The sequence below is a fragment of the Pseudochaenichthys georgianus genome, chromosome 17 (genome assembly GCF_902827115.2).
Source record: "Pseudochaenichthys georgianus chromosome 17, fPseGeo1.2, whole genome shotgun sequence".
Classification (NCBI taxonomy): Eukaryota; Metazoa; Chordata; class Actinopteri; order Perciformes; family Channichthyidae; genus Pseudochaenichthys; species Pseudochaenichthys georgianus.
This window is the reverse complement of record NC_047519.1, coordinates 42,788,191-42,804,312: the sequence shown is the minus strand read 5'-3', so window position 1 is coordinate 42,804,312 and position 16,122 is coordinate 42,788,191. Positions and strand designations below refer to the sequence as shown.

The 16,122-nt window shown below is 44.8% G+C and overlaps 1 protein-coding gene across 1 annotated transcript in view; it reads left to right on the top strand.

The window, feature by feature from the left end:
- The window catches only part of adcy8 (adenylate cyclase 8 (brain)), a 68,398-nt gene that overhangs the window by 50,371 nt on the left and 1,905 nt on the right, over positions 1–16,122 (top strand). The window contains exons 13-16 of the mRNA XM_034104937.2: positions 4,298–4,456; positions 11,818–11,964; positions 14,078–14,170; positions 15,218–15,332. Of these exons, the coding sequence (XP_033960828.1) occupies positions 4,298–4,456; positions 11,818–11,964; positions 14,078–14,170; positions 15,218–15,332 (514 nt within the window). The remainder of the gene's footprint in view (positions 1–4,297; positions 4,457–11,817; positions 11,965–14,077; positions 14,171–15,217; positions 15,333–16,122) is intronic.

Here is a 16,122-nt window from a genome sequence, read left to right as displayed (position 1 = left end):
TCTTCTTCTGTTGTTTCCCTTTAGTGTTTACTTCCTGTCCGTCTTCTTCTGCTGTTCCCTTTAGTGTTTACTTCCTGTCTCTCTTCTTCTGCTGTTCCTTTAGTGTTTACTTCCTGTCTGTCTTCTTTCTGCTGTTCCCTTTAGTGTTTACTTCCTGTCTGTCTTCTTCTGTTGTTCCCTTTAGTGTTTACTTCCTGTCTGTCTGTCTTCTGCTGTTCCCTTTAGTGTTTACTTCCTGTCTCTCTTCTTCTGCTGTTCCCTTTAGTGTTGACTTCCTGTCTGTCTTCTTCTGCTGTTCCCCTTTAGTGTTTACTTCCTGTCTGTTCTTCTTCTGCTGTTCCCTTCAGTGTTTACTTCCTGTCTGTCTGTCTGTCTGTCTTATGCTGTTCCCTTTAGTGTTTACTTCCTGTCTGTCTTCTTCTGATGTTCCCTTTAGTGTTGACTTCCTGTCTCTCTTCTTCTGCTGTTCCCTTTAGTGTTGACTTCCTGTCTGTCTTCTTCTGCTGTTCCCTTTAGTGTTGACTTCCTGTCTCTCTTCTTCTGTTGTTCCCTTTAGTGTTTACTTCCTGTCTGTCTGTCTTCTGCTGTTCCCTTTAGTGTTTACTTCCCTGTCTCTCTTCTTCTGCTGTTTCCCTTTTGTGTTGACTTCCTGTCTGTCTTCTTCTGCTGTTCCCTTTAGTGTTTACTTCCTGTCTGTCTTCTTCTGCTGTTCCCTTTAGTGTTGACTTCCTGTCTGTCTGTCTTATGCTGTTCCCTTTAGTGTTTACTTCCTGTCTGTCTGTCTTCTGCTGTTCCCTTTAGTGTTTACTTCCTGTCTCTCTTTCTTCTGCTGTTCCCTTTAGTGTTGACTTCCTGTCTGTCTTCTGCTGCTGTTCCCTTTAGTGTTTACTTCCGTCTGTCTTTCTTCTGCTGTTCCCTTTAGTATTTACTTCCTGTATGTCTTCTTCTGCTGTTCCCTTTAGTGTTTACGTCCTGTCTCTCTTCTTCTGCTGTTCCCCTTTAGTGTTTACTTCCTGTCTGTCTTCTTCTGCTGTTCCCTTTAGTGTTTACTTCCTGTCTGTCTGTCTTCTGCTGTTCCCTTTAGTGTTTACTTCCGTCTGTCTTCTGCTGTTCCCTTTAGTGTTTACTTCCTGTCTGTCTTCTGCTGTTGCCTTTAGTGTTTTACTTCCTGTCTGTCTTCTTCTGTTGTTCCTTTAGTGTTTACTTCCTGTTCTGTCTGTCTTCTGCTGTTCCCTTTAGTTGTTTACTTCCTGTCTGTCTTCTTCTGCTGTTCCCTTTAGTGTTTACTTCCTGTCTGTCTTCTTCTGCTGTTCCCTTTAGTGTTCACTTCCTGTCTGTCTTCTGCTGCTGTTCCCTTTAGTGTTTACTTCCTGTCTGTCTTCTTCTGCTGTTCCCTTTAGTGTTTACTTCCTGTCTGTCTTCTTCTGCTGTTCCCTTTAGTGTTTACTTCCTGTCTGTCTTCTTCTGCTGTTCCCTTTAGTGTTTACTTCCTGCCTGTCTTCTTCTCTTGTTCCCTTTAGTGTTTACTTCCTGTCTGTCTTCTTATGCTGTTCCCTTTAGTGTTTACTTCCTGTCTGTCTTCTTCTCTTGTTCTCTTTAGTGTTTACTTCCTGTCTGTCTTCTTCTGTTGTTCCCTTTAGTGTTTACTTCCTGTCTGTCTTCTTCTGCTGTTCCCTTTAGTGTTTACTTCCTGTCTGTCTTCTTCTGCTGTTCCCTTTAGTGTTTACTCCTGTCTGTCTTCTTCTGCTGTTCCCTTTAGTGTTTACTTCCTGTCTTGTCTGTCTTCTGCTGTTCCCTTTAGTGTTTACTTCCTGTCTGTCTTCTTCTGCTGTTCCCTTTAGTGTTTACTTCCTGTCTGTCTTCTGCTGCTGTTCCCTTTAGTGTTTACTTCCTGTCTGTCTTCTTCTGCTGTTCCCTTAGTGTTTACTTCCTGTCTGTTTACTTCCTGTCTGTCTTCTTCTGCCGTTCCCTTTAGTGTTTACTTCCTGTCTGTCTTCTTCTGCTGTTCCCTTAGTGTTTACTTCCTGTCTGTCTTCTTCTGCTGTTCCCTTAGTGTTTACTTCCTGTCTGTCTTCTTCTGCTGTTCCCTTCCTGTCTGTCTTCTTCTGCTGTTCCCTTTAGTGTTCACTTCCTGTCTGTCTTCTGCTGCTGTTCCCTTTAGTGTTTACTTCCTGTCTGTCTTCTTCTGCTGTTCCCTTTAGTGTTTACTTCCTGTCTGTCTTCTTCTGCTGTTCCCTTTAGTGTTTACTCCTGTCTGTCTTCTGCTGCGGTTCCCTTTAGTGTTTACTTCCTGTCTGTCTTCTTTGCTGTTCCCTTTAGGTTTTACTTCCTGTCTGTCTTTCTTCTGCTGTTCCCTTTATTGTTACTTCCTGTCTGTCTGTCTTCTGCTGTTCCCTTTAGTGTTTACTTCCTGTCTGTCTTCTTCTGCTGTTCCCTTTTAGTGTTTACTTCCTGTCTGTCTTCTTCTGCTGTTCCCTTTAGTGTTTACTTCCTGTCTGTCTTCTTCTGCTGTTCCCTTAGTGTTTACTTCCTGTCTGTCTTCTTCTGCTGTTCCCCTTTAGTGTTTACTTCCTGTCTGTCTCTTCTGCTGTTCCCCTTTAGTGTTTACTTCCTGTCTGTCTTTGTCTGCTGTTCCCTTTAGTGTTTACTTCCTGTTAACTTTCCGCCATTTAAGTTTTCCTTTAACATCCTCATTTATTTTAACCTAGTTCAAAGTCTGTCGGATCAGAACAGTTGTCCGTTCCAGCGGAGCTTCATTCTGCATTAAACTGAATTACCCCGCGTGGTCAGAGCTCCAACGCTGATGAGTAACATGTTTATTAATGCTGTTCTTCCACTTCTCCTCTGAATGAAGTGTCTGAGCTGAGCGACCGGCTCGTTATCCCAGAGCCGCTTTGCATACTTAATTAGGAAAACAGTAAATGAGTGCTCGTGACTAAGCGACTAATTGATACCGAGGTTAATCACAAAACTGTTTCCGCCAATCGACTGAAAGAGAACGCTTTAATTCCCACGGACAGATCTGCCTGGCCCTGAAGTAATTTTCAATTTCATGTTTTTTTTGTATCCCCCCCCCCTCTCCTGTGCGAGTACAAAGTAAATGGTAGCGACATGTGTTTGTCTCTAATGTATTTCAATGACTTTGTTTTAAGTGTGCACTCAGGAAAAACTGTCTGTGCTGCACTTCAGAGTGCAGCACTTCTCTCGTGTTCAATAATTGATCCAACTTTTTAAATGAAGTCGTTCATCTGAAAGATATGAGCAGCAGACTTCCCTCTGATCTGTTGCCTGCATGTTTAAGCAGCAGGCGATTGAAGGCCAGTTTAAAAAACACTGACGATGCTTTGAAACATAAGGATATGGATTTTCGGACCTCGAGAAGTCGAGTAATGTTCGGAGACAATGTAAACTAACACCGAGTTGACCTCGTGACTTGTTTCTATGACGACTTCACTGCGGAGTTACAGGGTCAGGGTGAGAGTCTGAATGGATGAAGTATTTCCTCCGTACGGACGTATTAAGCATCGATTGAAAGTCAGGTCTGTCCAGATCTTTGTGAGAGGCCAGGTACGAGATCTTACCTCAGCGTCAAGAGGACATCACGTATTCTTTTCTTGATAATTCAACATTGTACACAGCTGTGGTGAATAGCACATATACCGACTTTCCGCACTATAAAGCGCACCTGCATATAAGCCGCCGCAGCAGCTAACTGTCCGTCTGTCTTGCTCTCGTTCTGTCTCTCGGTTCCACTTTTACTTTGGCGCGCGACCTGTCTCACTCTTTTTCCGGCCTCCAGCTTTTCCTGCTGGAGCCCGCCGCTTAAAGGTGGCGGGCGGGGACCGGTCCTAGAGCCCATAGAGTTAAAGGTGGTTAATTGTACCTGTAAAATCCATAGATTTAGGAGGTCCCCTAGTGGCCGTTAGCTGCACAAAGAAAATGGGGAAAAAAGTCGCGTCTTATAGTCCGAAAAGTACGGTACTTGTTTTCAGGTTGATGTCGAATTCGTCTACTTCAACATGTCTCCATGCTTTAATGTTCAAAAAGCTCTTTCCACCCTCTGTCTGAAACCAGAGCCCAGTCGGCTCTGATTGGTTAGCTCTGTTGTGATTGGTCAACCAGCTTAGAGATGTCCCGCCTCTTTAGCATATCACACACAATGTGTTGGAGCGCTAGCCAATAGGAGCGCGAGTGTTACGAAGTGATGTCCTGCCCGTTAGCCTATGAGAGAAAAGGCAGTATGGCTTTCATCATTTTACAGAAAAGACACTCTAATAACTTCTCGCTCCCTCTCCAGCTGGAGTACACGGCCCGGCTGGACTTCCTGTGGCGCGTTCAGGCCAAAGAGGAGATCAACGAGATGAAGGAGCTGCGAGAACACAACGAGAACATGCTGAGGAACATCCTGCCGAGCCACGTGGCCCGGCACTTCCTGGAGAAGGACCGGGACAACGAGGTGTGCACAACACATCACACATCTGCCTCACGGTCACTTACAAGTGTGCTTTATTTACATTATGCTGATTTGTTTGTTGTCGCTGAGAAATACAACCGCAGGCTCTTCCGCGATGATGTGTTCAGGAGCGTGTGGGAATTCTTACACTCAATAGTTTGCTGATGAACAACTAGTAGACGTGGAGAAGACGTGTCCAGGGTATGACACAGCAGCTTCTCATTTCAGTTTGTAGAACTTAAAAAAGGCTCGGCTTACTTGAAGCTAATGCTCGGGATTCTTGCTATCCTGACGTCTTGTGCTTTTGAAGAGCCGAAGCTCAAATCTCACGCAACACCTGAACACATCACGAGGGAAATTGAAAGTCAGAGGACGTCACGATGAGTTTGTGCCGCAGCTAATCGTAAGTCAACTCGAGGGAATACATTGAAAAAGAACATCCAATCTGCACGAAACAACCCGTCACCCTTCTGAAATCTGCCTCGGTCATGAAACATGCAACCAGTCAAACTTACAAGTGCTTTATTTCCATTATGTTGATTTGTTTGTTCGTCAATTGATCGCTTAGAAATAAGATAAGAGGTACGTTATTGATCCCAAACTGGGAAATGTTTGCGTCGCAGCTGCATCAAAACAAGGCATGGCACATAAGTAGAAATCAAAGAGTGGAATTTAAACATCTGAAAAATAGAATTAAAACCGAATTAAAAAGTAGAAAATATAGAGTAGACCGTGAAGATAAATAAAACACTATCGAAGGGCTTTAGACACAATTTAAATGATGATGATGTGTTCAGGAGCTTGTGGGAATTCTCACACTCAACAGTGTGTTGATGAACAAGTTTAGATGTGAATTCGTGTTCATTTTGTCAGCTAGTTGTTAACTTAGACTTAGTCCTGGTCATATTTAGTCACCTTAAAGTCTGAGCATTTGAGTTCGTAGCACTTAAAAAAGGCGTGGCTTATGTGAAGCTAATGCTCAGGATTCTTGCTATCCTGACATGTATACCTTTGAAGAGAGGAGGCCTCAAAAGTCACGCAAACCTGAACACAAAGGAATAGACAATAAATCATTGGTTCTCTCTCCAAAGTAATTAAAGGTGGGGTCGGTAACTCTGAGAAACCGGCTCGAGATACACTTGTTGTTATATTCCATGGAATGCTCTTAACATCCCGATAGCTATGAATATCTGAAGAGCTTTGACAACAAATCCATAACAACACGTCATCAGTGGAAGCCGTGGCGCTGTAAAAAGCTCGACCAATCATCTGAGCCGGCTAAAGTAGCTGGACGGCCTCCCTGCCTGTCAGCCTTCCATCGGGGCACACACTGAACTCGTGCCCTCATTGGTCGTGTGCGCGTTCCTGTGTGTTGGGGGAGGGGCTCTGTGGGGGAGGGGCAGATTTCTTCCGGCTATGTATTTTCAAATTCTAGCGCACTCGAGCCGGTTTCTCCAAAATGACCTACCCCACCTTTAGGTAACGTCTTAATTTACCCATCAACTCTAGGTACTACTGAATAGTTTAGGGTTACCCATATAATAGGTTGGGTTCATGCATCCAATCATCACTTTAATCCTGACGGACAGAATCAGCTAAATCAGGCAGGACCGATGGAGATTCTAAAGCTCAATATTTAACTTAACTCATCACACAAGGTCACGTTTTCACCTCGTCTTTTTTACCGGGGGGCGACTGTGGCTGCGAGGGAGTGCGGTCGTCCTTCCACCAGAAGGCTGTGGGTTCGATTGCCCAGTCAACATGTCGATGTGTCCTTGGGCAAGATACCGTACTTTTCGGACTATAAAGCGCACCTGCATATGAGCCGCAGCAGCTAAATTGCCCGTCTGTCTTGCTCTCGTTCTGTCTCTCGGTTCCACTTTCACTTTGGCGCGCTACCTGTCTCACTCTTTTCCGGCCGTCAGCTTGTCCTGCTGGAGCCCGCCGCTTAAAGGTGGCGGGCGCGGACCGGTCCTAGAGCCCATAGTGTTAAAGGTGGTTAATTTCACCTGTGAAATCCATAGATGTAGGAGGTCCCCTAGTGGCCGTTAGCTGTACACAAAAAATGGGGGGAAAAGTCGCGGCTTATAGTCCGAAAAGTACGGTACTTAACCCTGAGTCGCTCCCGATGGCCAACGGTGTGTGCGTGTCAGGTCCTAGAGTACCACGCACTGCTCTGTGTGACTGGGTGATCGACATGTCGTATGTAAAGCGCTTCGAGGGGTCTTAACGACTGGATAAACCGCTATGTGAGTGCAGTCCATTTACCGCTGACCCGCTCCGAAATCAGTCCCCTGCACTCCGTTCACTGAGAAAAGAAAAGTAATTGCTTTTGCTAACTTTTCCAGAGACGGGAATCGGGGGTATTTCCGTCTGCATGCATTTGATTGGATTTTAAGAACACGCTGTCAGAGAACACGTTGATTTGTCGCTCGTGCAGGAGTGACTCAGCTGACCTCCCTCCGCACTCAGACTTTTCCTCATCTCTCTTTTCGTTCGCCTTATCTCCGCTGCCCTTTATCTTTTGTGCTTTTAAACTCTGAATAGAGCTGTCTGCGCTCATTCAAAGTTATTTAATGGGCACACACTCATCAGACGGGCCTTCTGGTGCAACACATTTACTAAATGACTTTTATGATTGTGTTACATACTTTAAATCCTCAAATGCATTTATATTGAATCATTTTGATTAATCAGACATACATAGCTCAACCCTTTAAAGCCTCTTTAATTCATTGTTGCATGTCAATATATGTGCAGGGTTGTCAAACTCAATTTCTTTGCGGGCCACATCAGCATTATGTTTGCACTCAAAGGGCCGGTTGTAACTTTAAGACTATATATCAAAATACATATATAAATATTTAATATATATAAAATAATGTATTATATGACATTATTGCCTCTGCATTGGACTATTATCGGATACTACGTCTGAAAGCAGAAGTCTAGGGCAAATCATTGCAAGGCTCTTCACTGAGAATGTTACAAAATGATTTTAAAAAAAATCTAATTCTGAGAAAAAAATTATATTGTGAAGAAAAAAAGTCAAATTCTGAGAAAAAAGTCAACTTTCAGATGCATTGTGGGACATGTAGTTTATAGGCAACGTGCTTCTGTAAATCGGCATGTAACCGTATAATAAACATTATATTCTTTGCAATCTCTTGAGGGGCCGCATGAAATGAAGTCGCGGGCCGGATTTGGCCCCCGGGCCTTGAGTTTGACACCCCTGATGTAATGTATGTGAAGCGTTTAGAGCATCTGGAAAAGTGCTAAAGTAAATCGAATGAATTATTATTATACAATGATTTGCTATCGTGAGCGATAACGTTGGTAGCTAGCTAGCTTGCTAGCAGTAGCGACCGTCACCTCCTGTGACTTAAGACCCTACTAACCAGTCCGAATGCACACACTGCTTTTAAAGTAACGTGCTTACCGTGCACGTCGTGGCGGTGGGTCACAGGACATAGAGACTCACGAGACCGCCACATAGTGAAGCGTGATTTCTCCCTGCAGACATCCCTTCTCCACCAGTGCCTTTAGCTTAATGCAGTGGTTCCCACACGTTTTCATTCGGGCCTCCCTTGGGTATTGGAAATATCTTCGGTTCCCATCTATATTGGTAGGATTATTGTATATTGTTGTAAAAACATTACATTTTCTCTGCTAATAATAATAATAATATATATAATTGTATATTTTATTATGGATTACACATGAACTAAAGTGCTTGTGTTACTGTGAAGTAATTTGGCCTAATTAAAACTAGCAGGCCTTCTTCCCAGAGTAGTCGATTTTTAAATTCTAATTTCTTTAAGGAAAATATATTACTATTTTTACTGCAGGTTGCAAACGATCACATCACGTTGCCATTCCTATTCCACACTAGCCTATCAGTGACTTGTGTGTGCTTGCTTTCCCTCGCAGGTCTTCTCAAAGCGGGGCTGTTGTTCTGAGACTGCCTCTCAGTTCATTCTCAATGTTCAGCTTTGATCCGTTTCGTTTTGATGGCAGCAAGAAAAGCCTCTCACACAAGTAGGATGTTGCTAAAGGCAGCGTTAGCCCACAGCTCTCTGACCAATGAGACATTTTCGAGCAGTGTTTGTTTACAATTGAATAATATTAATAATAATACAGCTTTAGAAACAACGTCATCTCAAGGTGCTTCACAAAGCTAAAAGGAGAAAATAATAAAACAAAAATATCTTCCTGCGCCCCCCTGCAGTACCTCCGCGCCCCACCAGGGGTCGCGCCCCACAGTTTGAAAACCACTGAGCTATCCCATTGGCTCTGAGACGAGGGAACAGGAAGTGGAGAAATGCTGACTCACTTCCTGGTTTTAGGACGCGTCACCGCTCCATACTCCTGATCCAGCACTCTTTACTACACACGTGGTTCTGAGTGTTTGAGAGTGTGTGTCTGAGTGCGCCCCCCATGCAGTACCTCCGCGCTCCACCAGGGGTCGCGCCCCACAGTTTGAAAACCACTGGCTTAATGTCATCCTGCCTAGAGAGGGCACAAGTACGCACATCCTTTACTCAGGTAGAAGTACAGATACTCGTTTTTAAAAGTACTCTGGTGAAAGTAGAAGTACTGACTAAACTTATTACTGAAGTGAAAGTAAAGAGGCTTCGAAATGTACTGAAGTAAAAAGTAATGCGTTCTTCTCCTGGCCGATGGTGATGGTGTCATGGAGGAAGGTTATAACACGCTCCGTATTGTCCTCGTCGCGCTCCGTCGTTATCGACTCCTCCGATCTTCCGTTGCCTCTCAAACAAAAGGCCTCCGATGAATTATGGATGTCAGGAGAGCAGATAAAAAGAGGACGTGATTAAAAAAGCATCCATTGAGATGAAGGTGGGTCCTGATCACGTGTTGCATTATTGATCAGCAGGTTTGGATACTGGACACGGATAAGGACCCGTGGAAATACTCTGTGACAGAAAGCTCGAGTGGTTCTTATAGCAACGTCTTTAGTTGTGTGGATATTTGTATTCAGACAATACTGCAGGTGTTGAGACGCACCAATCCTAATATCTGTTCAACATTCCTGTGTTGAATGATCGGTTAATTATATATATATATATATATATATATATTATATTGATTCAGTTCAGTTCTCTTTCATTCTCCAAACGTGAGCTTTTTACCCGTCTCTGTGTCGGATGAAGGTCGCACGTGTTAGTACAAGTCCTGATAGACAACCTTTGCCAATTCGTCTTCTTAGTTCACGACCGGTTGATACTTGTTCCTCCTTGATTCTCCCAATGTAATAAACCTCTGTTTTGATCGTACTAAGGTCATAAAGTATAATAAGAAATATTGGAAAGTGTTATAAACTGGAAGAAATAAGCGGGGAAAAGATAAGTCCTGATAAGACGCGTTTTGCCGATTAGTCTGGAGTCTTTCTTTGAATAGATTAGATTAGATTCAACTGTATTGTCATCCAACCAGAAGTGCAAGAGTTGTTCAAGTATAATATATATACAGATATAAACTGAATGTATTTAAAGTATGACGAGTAACACAAGGAGAGAAGACATTTCACAATAAAACCAGAAACCCACACAAAACTAAAATCGTGACAATTTTGAGTTTGAGTTTGAAACTGATGATATGCTATAACCTTTCCAGCCTACCCTCGAATACTGAAGTGTCTTGAAGTCGTTTCAAAAGACACGGTAACCTCTGACCTCTGAGGAGCCGCGGTGAAGGACAGAGGACTCTGACATTGGACTGAGCTCATTAAGCGTCAGTTAAGATGTCAAAATCAAAAGTCAGGCAGAATACGGAGTGAGAAGAGCCTTTAATTATTCATGTGGGATGTTGAACTATGGCTGGACATGTTGTTTACCGGTCCATTATTCAAATGTGCTCCGAGTGCCTTGTGCTCATTGTGTGACAACACTGCCCCCTGCTGCTGGAGGCAGGGTACTGCAGCATCACCTGAATCAGTATCATAGCTTTCATACTTTGTTTTTTTACTACTGTGTATTAGTACACATCATATTAAAGCCAGGGGATGGTTGGGTAACACCCCCCCCCCCCCCCCCACAGAGGGTACAAAGAGAATATCACAGCAGTAGTGAGGAGGTGCAACAGTCTGAAACATGGAGATACAGCTTGGTTTGTACTCGTATCTCTAAAGTCTGGATGCTTTCTCAATCAATCAATCAATGTTTATTTATAGCCCAATATCACACATTTTACATTTGTCTCAGTGGACTTCACAGTGTGTACAGAATATCAGTTTGACAATACGACACCCTCTGTCCTCAGACCCTCTGTCCTCAGACCCTCTGTCCTCAGACCCTCTGTCCTCAGACCCTCTGTCCTTAGACCCTCTGTCCTTAGACCCTCTGTCCTCAGACCCTCTGTCCTTAGACCCTCTGTCCTTAGACCCTCTGTCCTCAGACCCTCTGTCCTCAGACCCTCTGTCCTTAGACCCTCTGTCCTCAGACCCTCTGTCCTCAGACCCTCTGTCCTTAGACCCTCTGTCCTCAGACCCTCTGTCCTTAGACCCTCTGTCCTCAGACCCTCTGTCCTTAGACCCTCTGTCCTCAGACCCTCTGTCCTTAGACCCTCTGTCCTCAGACCCTCTGTCCTTAGACCCTCTATCCTCAGACCCTCTGTCCTTAGACCCTCTGTCCTCAGACCCTCTGTCCTTAGACCCTCTATCCTCAGACCCTCTGTCCTTAGACCCTCTGTCCTCAGACCCTCTGTCCTCAGACCCTCTGTCCTTAGACCCTCTGTCCTCAGACCCTCTGTCCTTAGACCCTCTGTCCTCAGACCCTCTGTCCTCAGACCCTCTGTCCTTAGACCCTCTGTCCTTAGACCCTCTGTCCTTACACCCTCTGTCCTTAGACCCTCTGTCCTTAGACCCTCTGTCCTCAGACCCTCACATCGTACAAGGAGAAATGTTGGTTCTGTGCTGAAATCATTTCATTTTGGCCACATTTAAATAATTCTCCGACACAGTCCTCCCCTGCAGGCCTGATGCACCGTGACCATTAGACCATAAAACCTCCGATGTGTTCCCCCTCAATGTTCACACCATCGGAATGTATACAAGTGTATATTGTAAATGATTTGTTGGGAAGTCCTATGACCAACCTCTTGTGATAAGATAGGATTCAACACCACACACCATGTGCATGCACTAACAGCTATAGAACGCACTACAGGAGAGGGACAGCCCCAAATCAGTAAGAAGTATAATCAAATATATGATAGGGCCTCTTTAAGAAAAGCTACGAAACATGTTTCCCTCCGAACAAAGTGACTGACAGTTCCCATGTGTCAGCGTCATACCTCTCTCTGAGCATGAGGAAAAACGTATGTATTGTGGGGTGTCTTCACAGGAGCTGTACTCCCAGTCGTACGACTCGGTGGGCGTGATGTTCGCCTCCATCCCGGGCTTCGCAGACTTCTACTCTCAGACAGAGATGAACAACCAGGGAGTCGAGTGCCTCCGGCTGCTCAACGAAATCATCGCCGACTTCGACGAGGTGAGACTTTGAAGTGTTCGCCCGTCCGTAAGTAAAGCCTCTCTGATGAAAGCATGCAGCGTGTTGCCCAGGACACTTCAGAGCTGATTAGTGCCAACGTGTCAGGGGAGCGGAGGAAGGGTTTGTCTCAGGTAGAAAGAAGAGACTAAACTATTCCGATATAAGAGACTGTTTCAGACTGAGCTGATTTCTTTATCTCATTACTTGTTAGACGCTTTTATCCAGAGCGACTCACACACTCAACACTCAACTTCTTTATCCGTCAAACTGCCTTAAAGTCGTTCGTCAGCTCACGCAAAGCGTCCGGACTTCTTTAAGCAGACGCGGGTTGCTGGCTGAGGCTTCCTGCAGCCGACAGTCTGACGGAGACTCCGTGTCAACGTCTCCTAATGAGAGCGAGACGGCAGCTGAGCCCTCTGCAGCCGGCGGCCACGTCCTCACCTTCTGCCCAAACACAGACAGGCGAGGGGCGTGTCCTATCAGCAGCTGTGTGCTCACAGACAGACGAGGGGCGTGTCCTATCAGCAGCTGTGTGCTCACAGACAGACGAGGGGCGTGTCCTATCAGCAGCTGTGTGCTCACAGACAGACGAGGGGCGTGTCCTATCAGCAGCTGTGTGCTCACGGACAGACGAGGGGCGTGTCCTATCGGCAGCTGTGTGCTCACAGACAGACGAGGGGCGTATCCTATCAGCAGCTGTGTGCTCACAGACAGACGAGGGGCGTGTCCTATCAGCAGCTGTGTGCTCACAGACAGACGAGGGGCGTGTCCTATCAGCAGCTGTGTGCTCACAGACAGACGAGGGGCGTGTCCTATCGGCAGCTGTGTGCTCCCACCGGAGTGCAACAGCAACACACGATGAACGCGTGTTCGACACTTTTCTGCAATAATCCAAAATCACGTGGAGAAATCCCGTTGAACCCGCGAGATGCTGACTTCCATCGGACGACAGAAAGCCTCCTCTCTAAAGCTTTGCTTGGTCTTCCCTCAGTCAGGTAGGCAGGGCGATGCTGAGTGTCCTCCTGAGGCCGTTTCAGCACATGTGACCTTTGCAGCAGTCAGTGCTCATGCTGAGAACACAAGTGTCCTCTATTCATGCTGCTCGAGGAGGGGAACTGAAAGAGGGCAATATCACATCTGAACATGTGGTGTTTTGGCAGGAATAATGAGCTCGCTTTCATTTCATCGGAGTCCTTCAAGTCTGCCCTGGAAGCAGTTCAGTCGCATCACGCCCAGACAGAGCACACACAGTCGAGGTGTGTCGACAGCAGTCAAATGGCAAGAAGCCTCAATGGAGCTTTGGGGTGCGTCTTAAACCTCCTCATCACATCCACCAGGGGGCGACGCCTCTTTTTGGAAAGTCTCATTGTATAGAAGTCTATGAGAAAATCACCTCCTTCTTACCCGATGTATTGCATCAGAAACATGTTCCTGTTGCGTCTACGGTCTCAATCTCTTGGTTCAAGTCCTATTGAATACAGCACGAAGTTCATTTGGTAAGTCACGGTCCCAGTTCGAGTCACATAGACGATGAAGCAGGGAAGGCTTTAGTGTGGGCTACCTTGTGATTTACCACACGGTATTGATCAGTGTGGATGTTGTTGATGTTTTCGTCTTCAAAGTGTCTCCAGATCGTGAAGCTTAATATAATAACGTTGGTAACATTTGGTTGCACGTGGATTATTGTCCTTTAGGGCACGGGTGTCAAACTCAATTTCATCACGGGCCACGTTAGAATTGTGGTTGCACTCAAAGGGCCGGTGGTAACTTTAAGATTATATAAATAAATATAAGTAATAATGTATTATTATCGGATAGGGTGATAACTTCATAATTAGCTACGTCTGAAAGCAGAAGTCTAGGGGAAATAATTGCAAGTCTCTTCAGTGAGAATGTCACAAAATGAGATGCATTGTGGGACATGTAGTTTATGGGCAACGTGCTTCTGTAAAGCGGAACCTTATAATAAACGTATTATGTTCTTTGCAAGCTCTTGTGGGGCCGCATACAATGAAGTGGCGGGCCGGATTTGGCCCCCGGGCCTTGAGTTTGACACCCCTGCTTTAGGGTGTCATTAGGGTCCGAATAATAAGCGTGTCTCTCTGTGTCGCAGCTGCTCGGTGAGGATCGCTTCCAGGACATCGAGAAGATCAAGACGATCGGCAGCACCTACATGGCGGTCTCCGGCCTGTCGCCTGAGAAACAGGTGAGAGCCTCCACCTGAACCCACGATACATCAGGTTAACCCGGCATGCTGTGTCTGTTCAGATCCGGTGCTTCTCTGGGCTGGTGGTTATCTTGATCACGGCCTTGATGGTTAGCTGCACGCCTCCTCAGACTCGCCTAAGTGTCCTCAACACTCTTTGCTAAATGTGCAACTGGTTTTCTGTTTTCAACATATCTACGGTTGAAGCCCAAATGACATTAGGGTTGCCAGAAACTGACCATGATCAAGATCGATTATTCGGCAGCCCTGGCGAATAATAATCGATTATTCGTAAAACAAACTGGTGGTGTGACCAATGACCATTTACAATTATTAATACTATTACTATTATTAGCATATATATATTTATATATATTTTGGTTGAAACTAAGCCAAAAAAAATATATACATAAATAATAATAAAAAAATATATAAATAAAATCGATTTTTCAAAATAATATTCGATTATGGAGACTGTAGCGAATATTCGAATAATCGAATAATCGCTGGCATCCCTAATTGACATAAACTCACTGTCGCTGGACGTGTTGAACATTATCAGAATATGTTGGGCCATCATAGACAAACTAGAAGTCTACATTATATCACTCATTTGATCTAAAGTCGTTGCTATAGTTACACACATTATTCAGCCAAGCTAATAATGTTGTGTTTTCCGTTCTGACAGCGGAGAAGAACGCACACAGTTAGACAGCGTAGTGTTTCTGAAAAGCACATGTCCAAGTCACGAGAGAGGAGCTGACAGCCAGCAGATTCCCTTTGTTGGCTTCCTGTCAGCTTCATACTTTGTTACGTGTTTGCTGACACAAAGGACGCGATACGTGCGTGGTCGCAGCAGTATGAAGAGGGGGGGCAGGAGTAGAGATAGAAACCTCAGTCAGTAGACGGCCCTTTGGGAACCTGACAACGCTCCCGGAGTCCTTCGCCCGTCTCCCGACACACAGCAGACCTCTTTTCTGACGTGGACTCACTCTGGTGTCAGACGTCCGGTTCCCTTTGTGACTTCTCTTCTCCTGCGACCCACAGCAGTGTGAAGACAAATGGGGCCACCTGTGTGAGCTGGCGGACTTCGCCATCGCCCTCAACGAGAGCATCCAGGAGATCAACAAACACTCCTTCAACAACTTCGAGCTGAGGATCGGTAAGAGCGGATAAATATCTCCATTTTAAAGCCTCGTCTTTCATTTCTTGTAAACCCCATATTGAAGGGATGTCTCTGAAAGCACGACAGTGTCTCTTAGCGGATCCATGCATCAGGTTTTTTGTTGCTAGGAATTCTTCTTCACGTCTCTCGAATGTCTCGACATAATAAAAAACAGAAATCCTGGAATTAAGATGATGTTATTTTATCTAACACATAATAAACCCCAAAGATATTTAGTTCATAGTGATTTAAAAACTGAAGCAAAATCATGAAAACGTATCTTGATGGCAGCCGTGGCAACCTGAGTCTCCTGGTTGCAAGTCGATGTCAGATTGCATAGACGTCTATGACAAAATGCTTTCCTTATTTACTACCAACACATTCTCCAACAACTCGGTTGGATTTAGGTGAAGATTGTGGTTTGGATTACTGAAAATAGTGTCGACAATGATTGAAGTTCGAGCTACTGCTGAGTAGAAGTCTGTGAAAGAGTTACCATATGTCTTGCTTCATTTATTACCTCGTTTTCCTAACGACTTTATGGTCTCAATCAGTAGCTTCAAGTCTGATGTATGACTATGAACCAGATGTAAGATGCTTTCTAGTCAAACATATCCTCATGGAAAGGTGTATAGGACATGTTACAAGTTTATATAAAATATATAGTCATCTCCTATATGTATGCTTTCTCAATACATGCACGATGTCTCTTTTACGGAACATTCCCTGCTCGACGTAGACAACCTGGTTCGATTTAGGAAAAGATAGTATATCGAAATACTAAAAA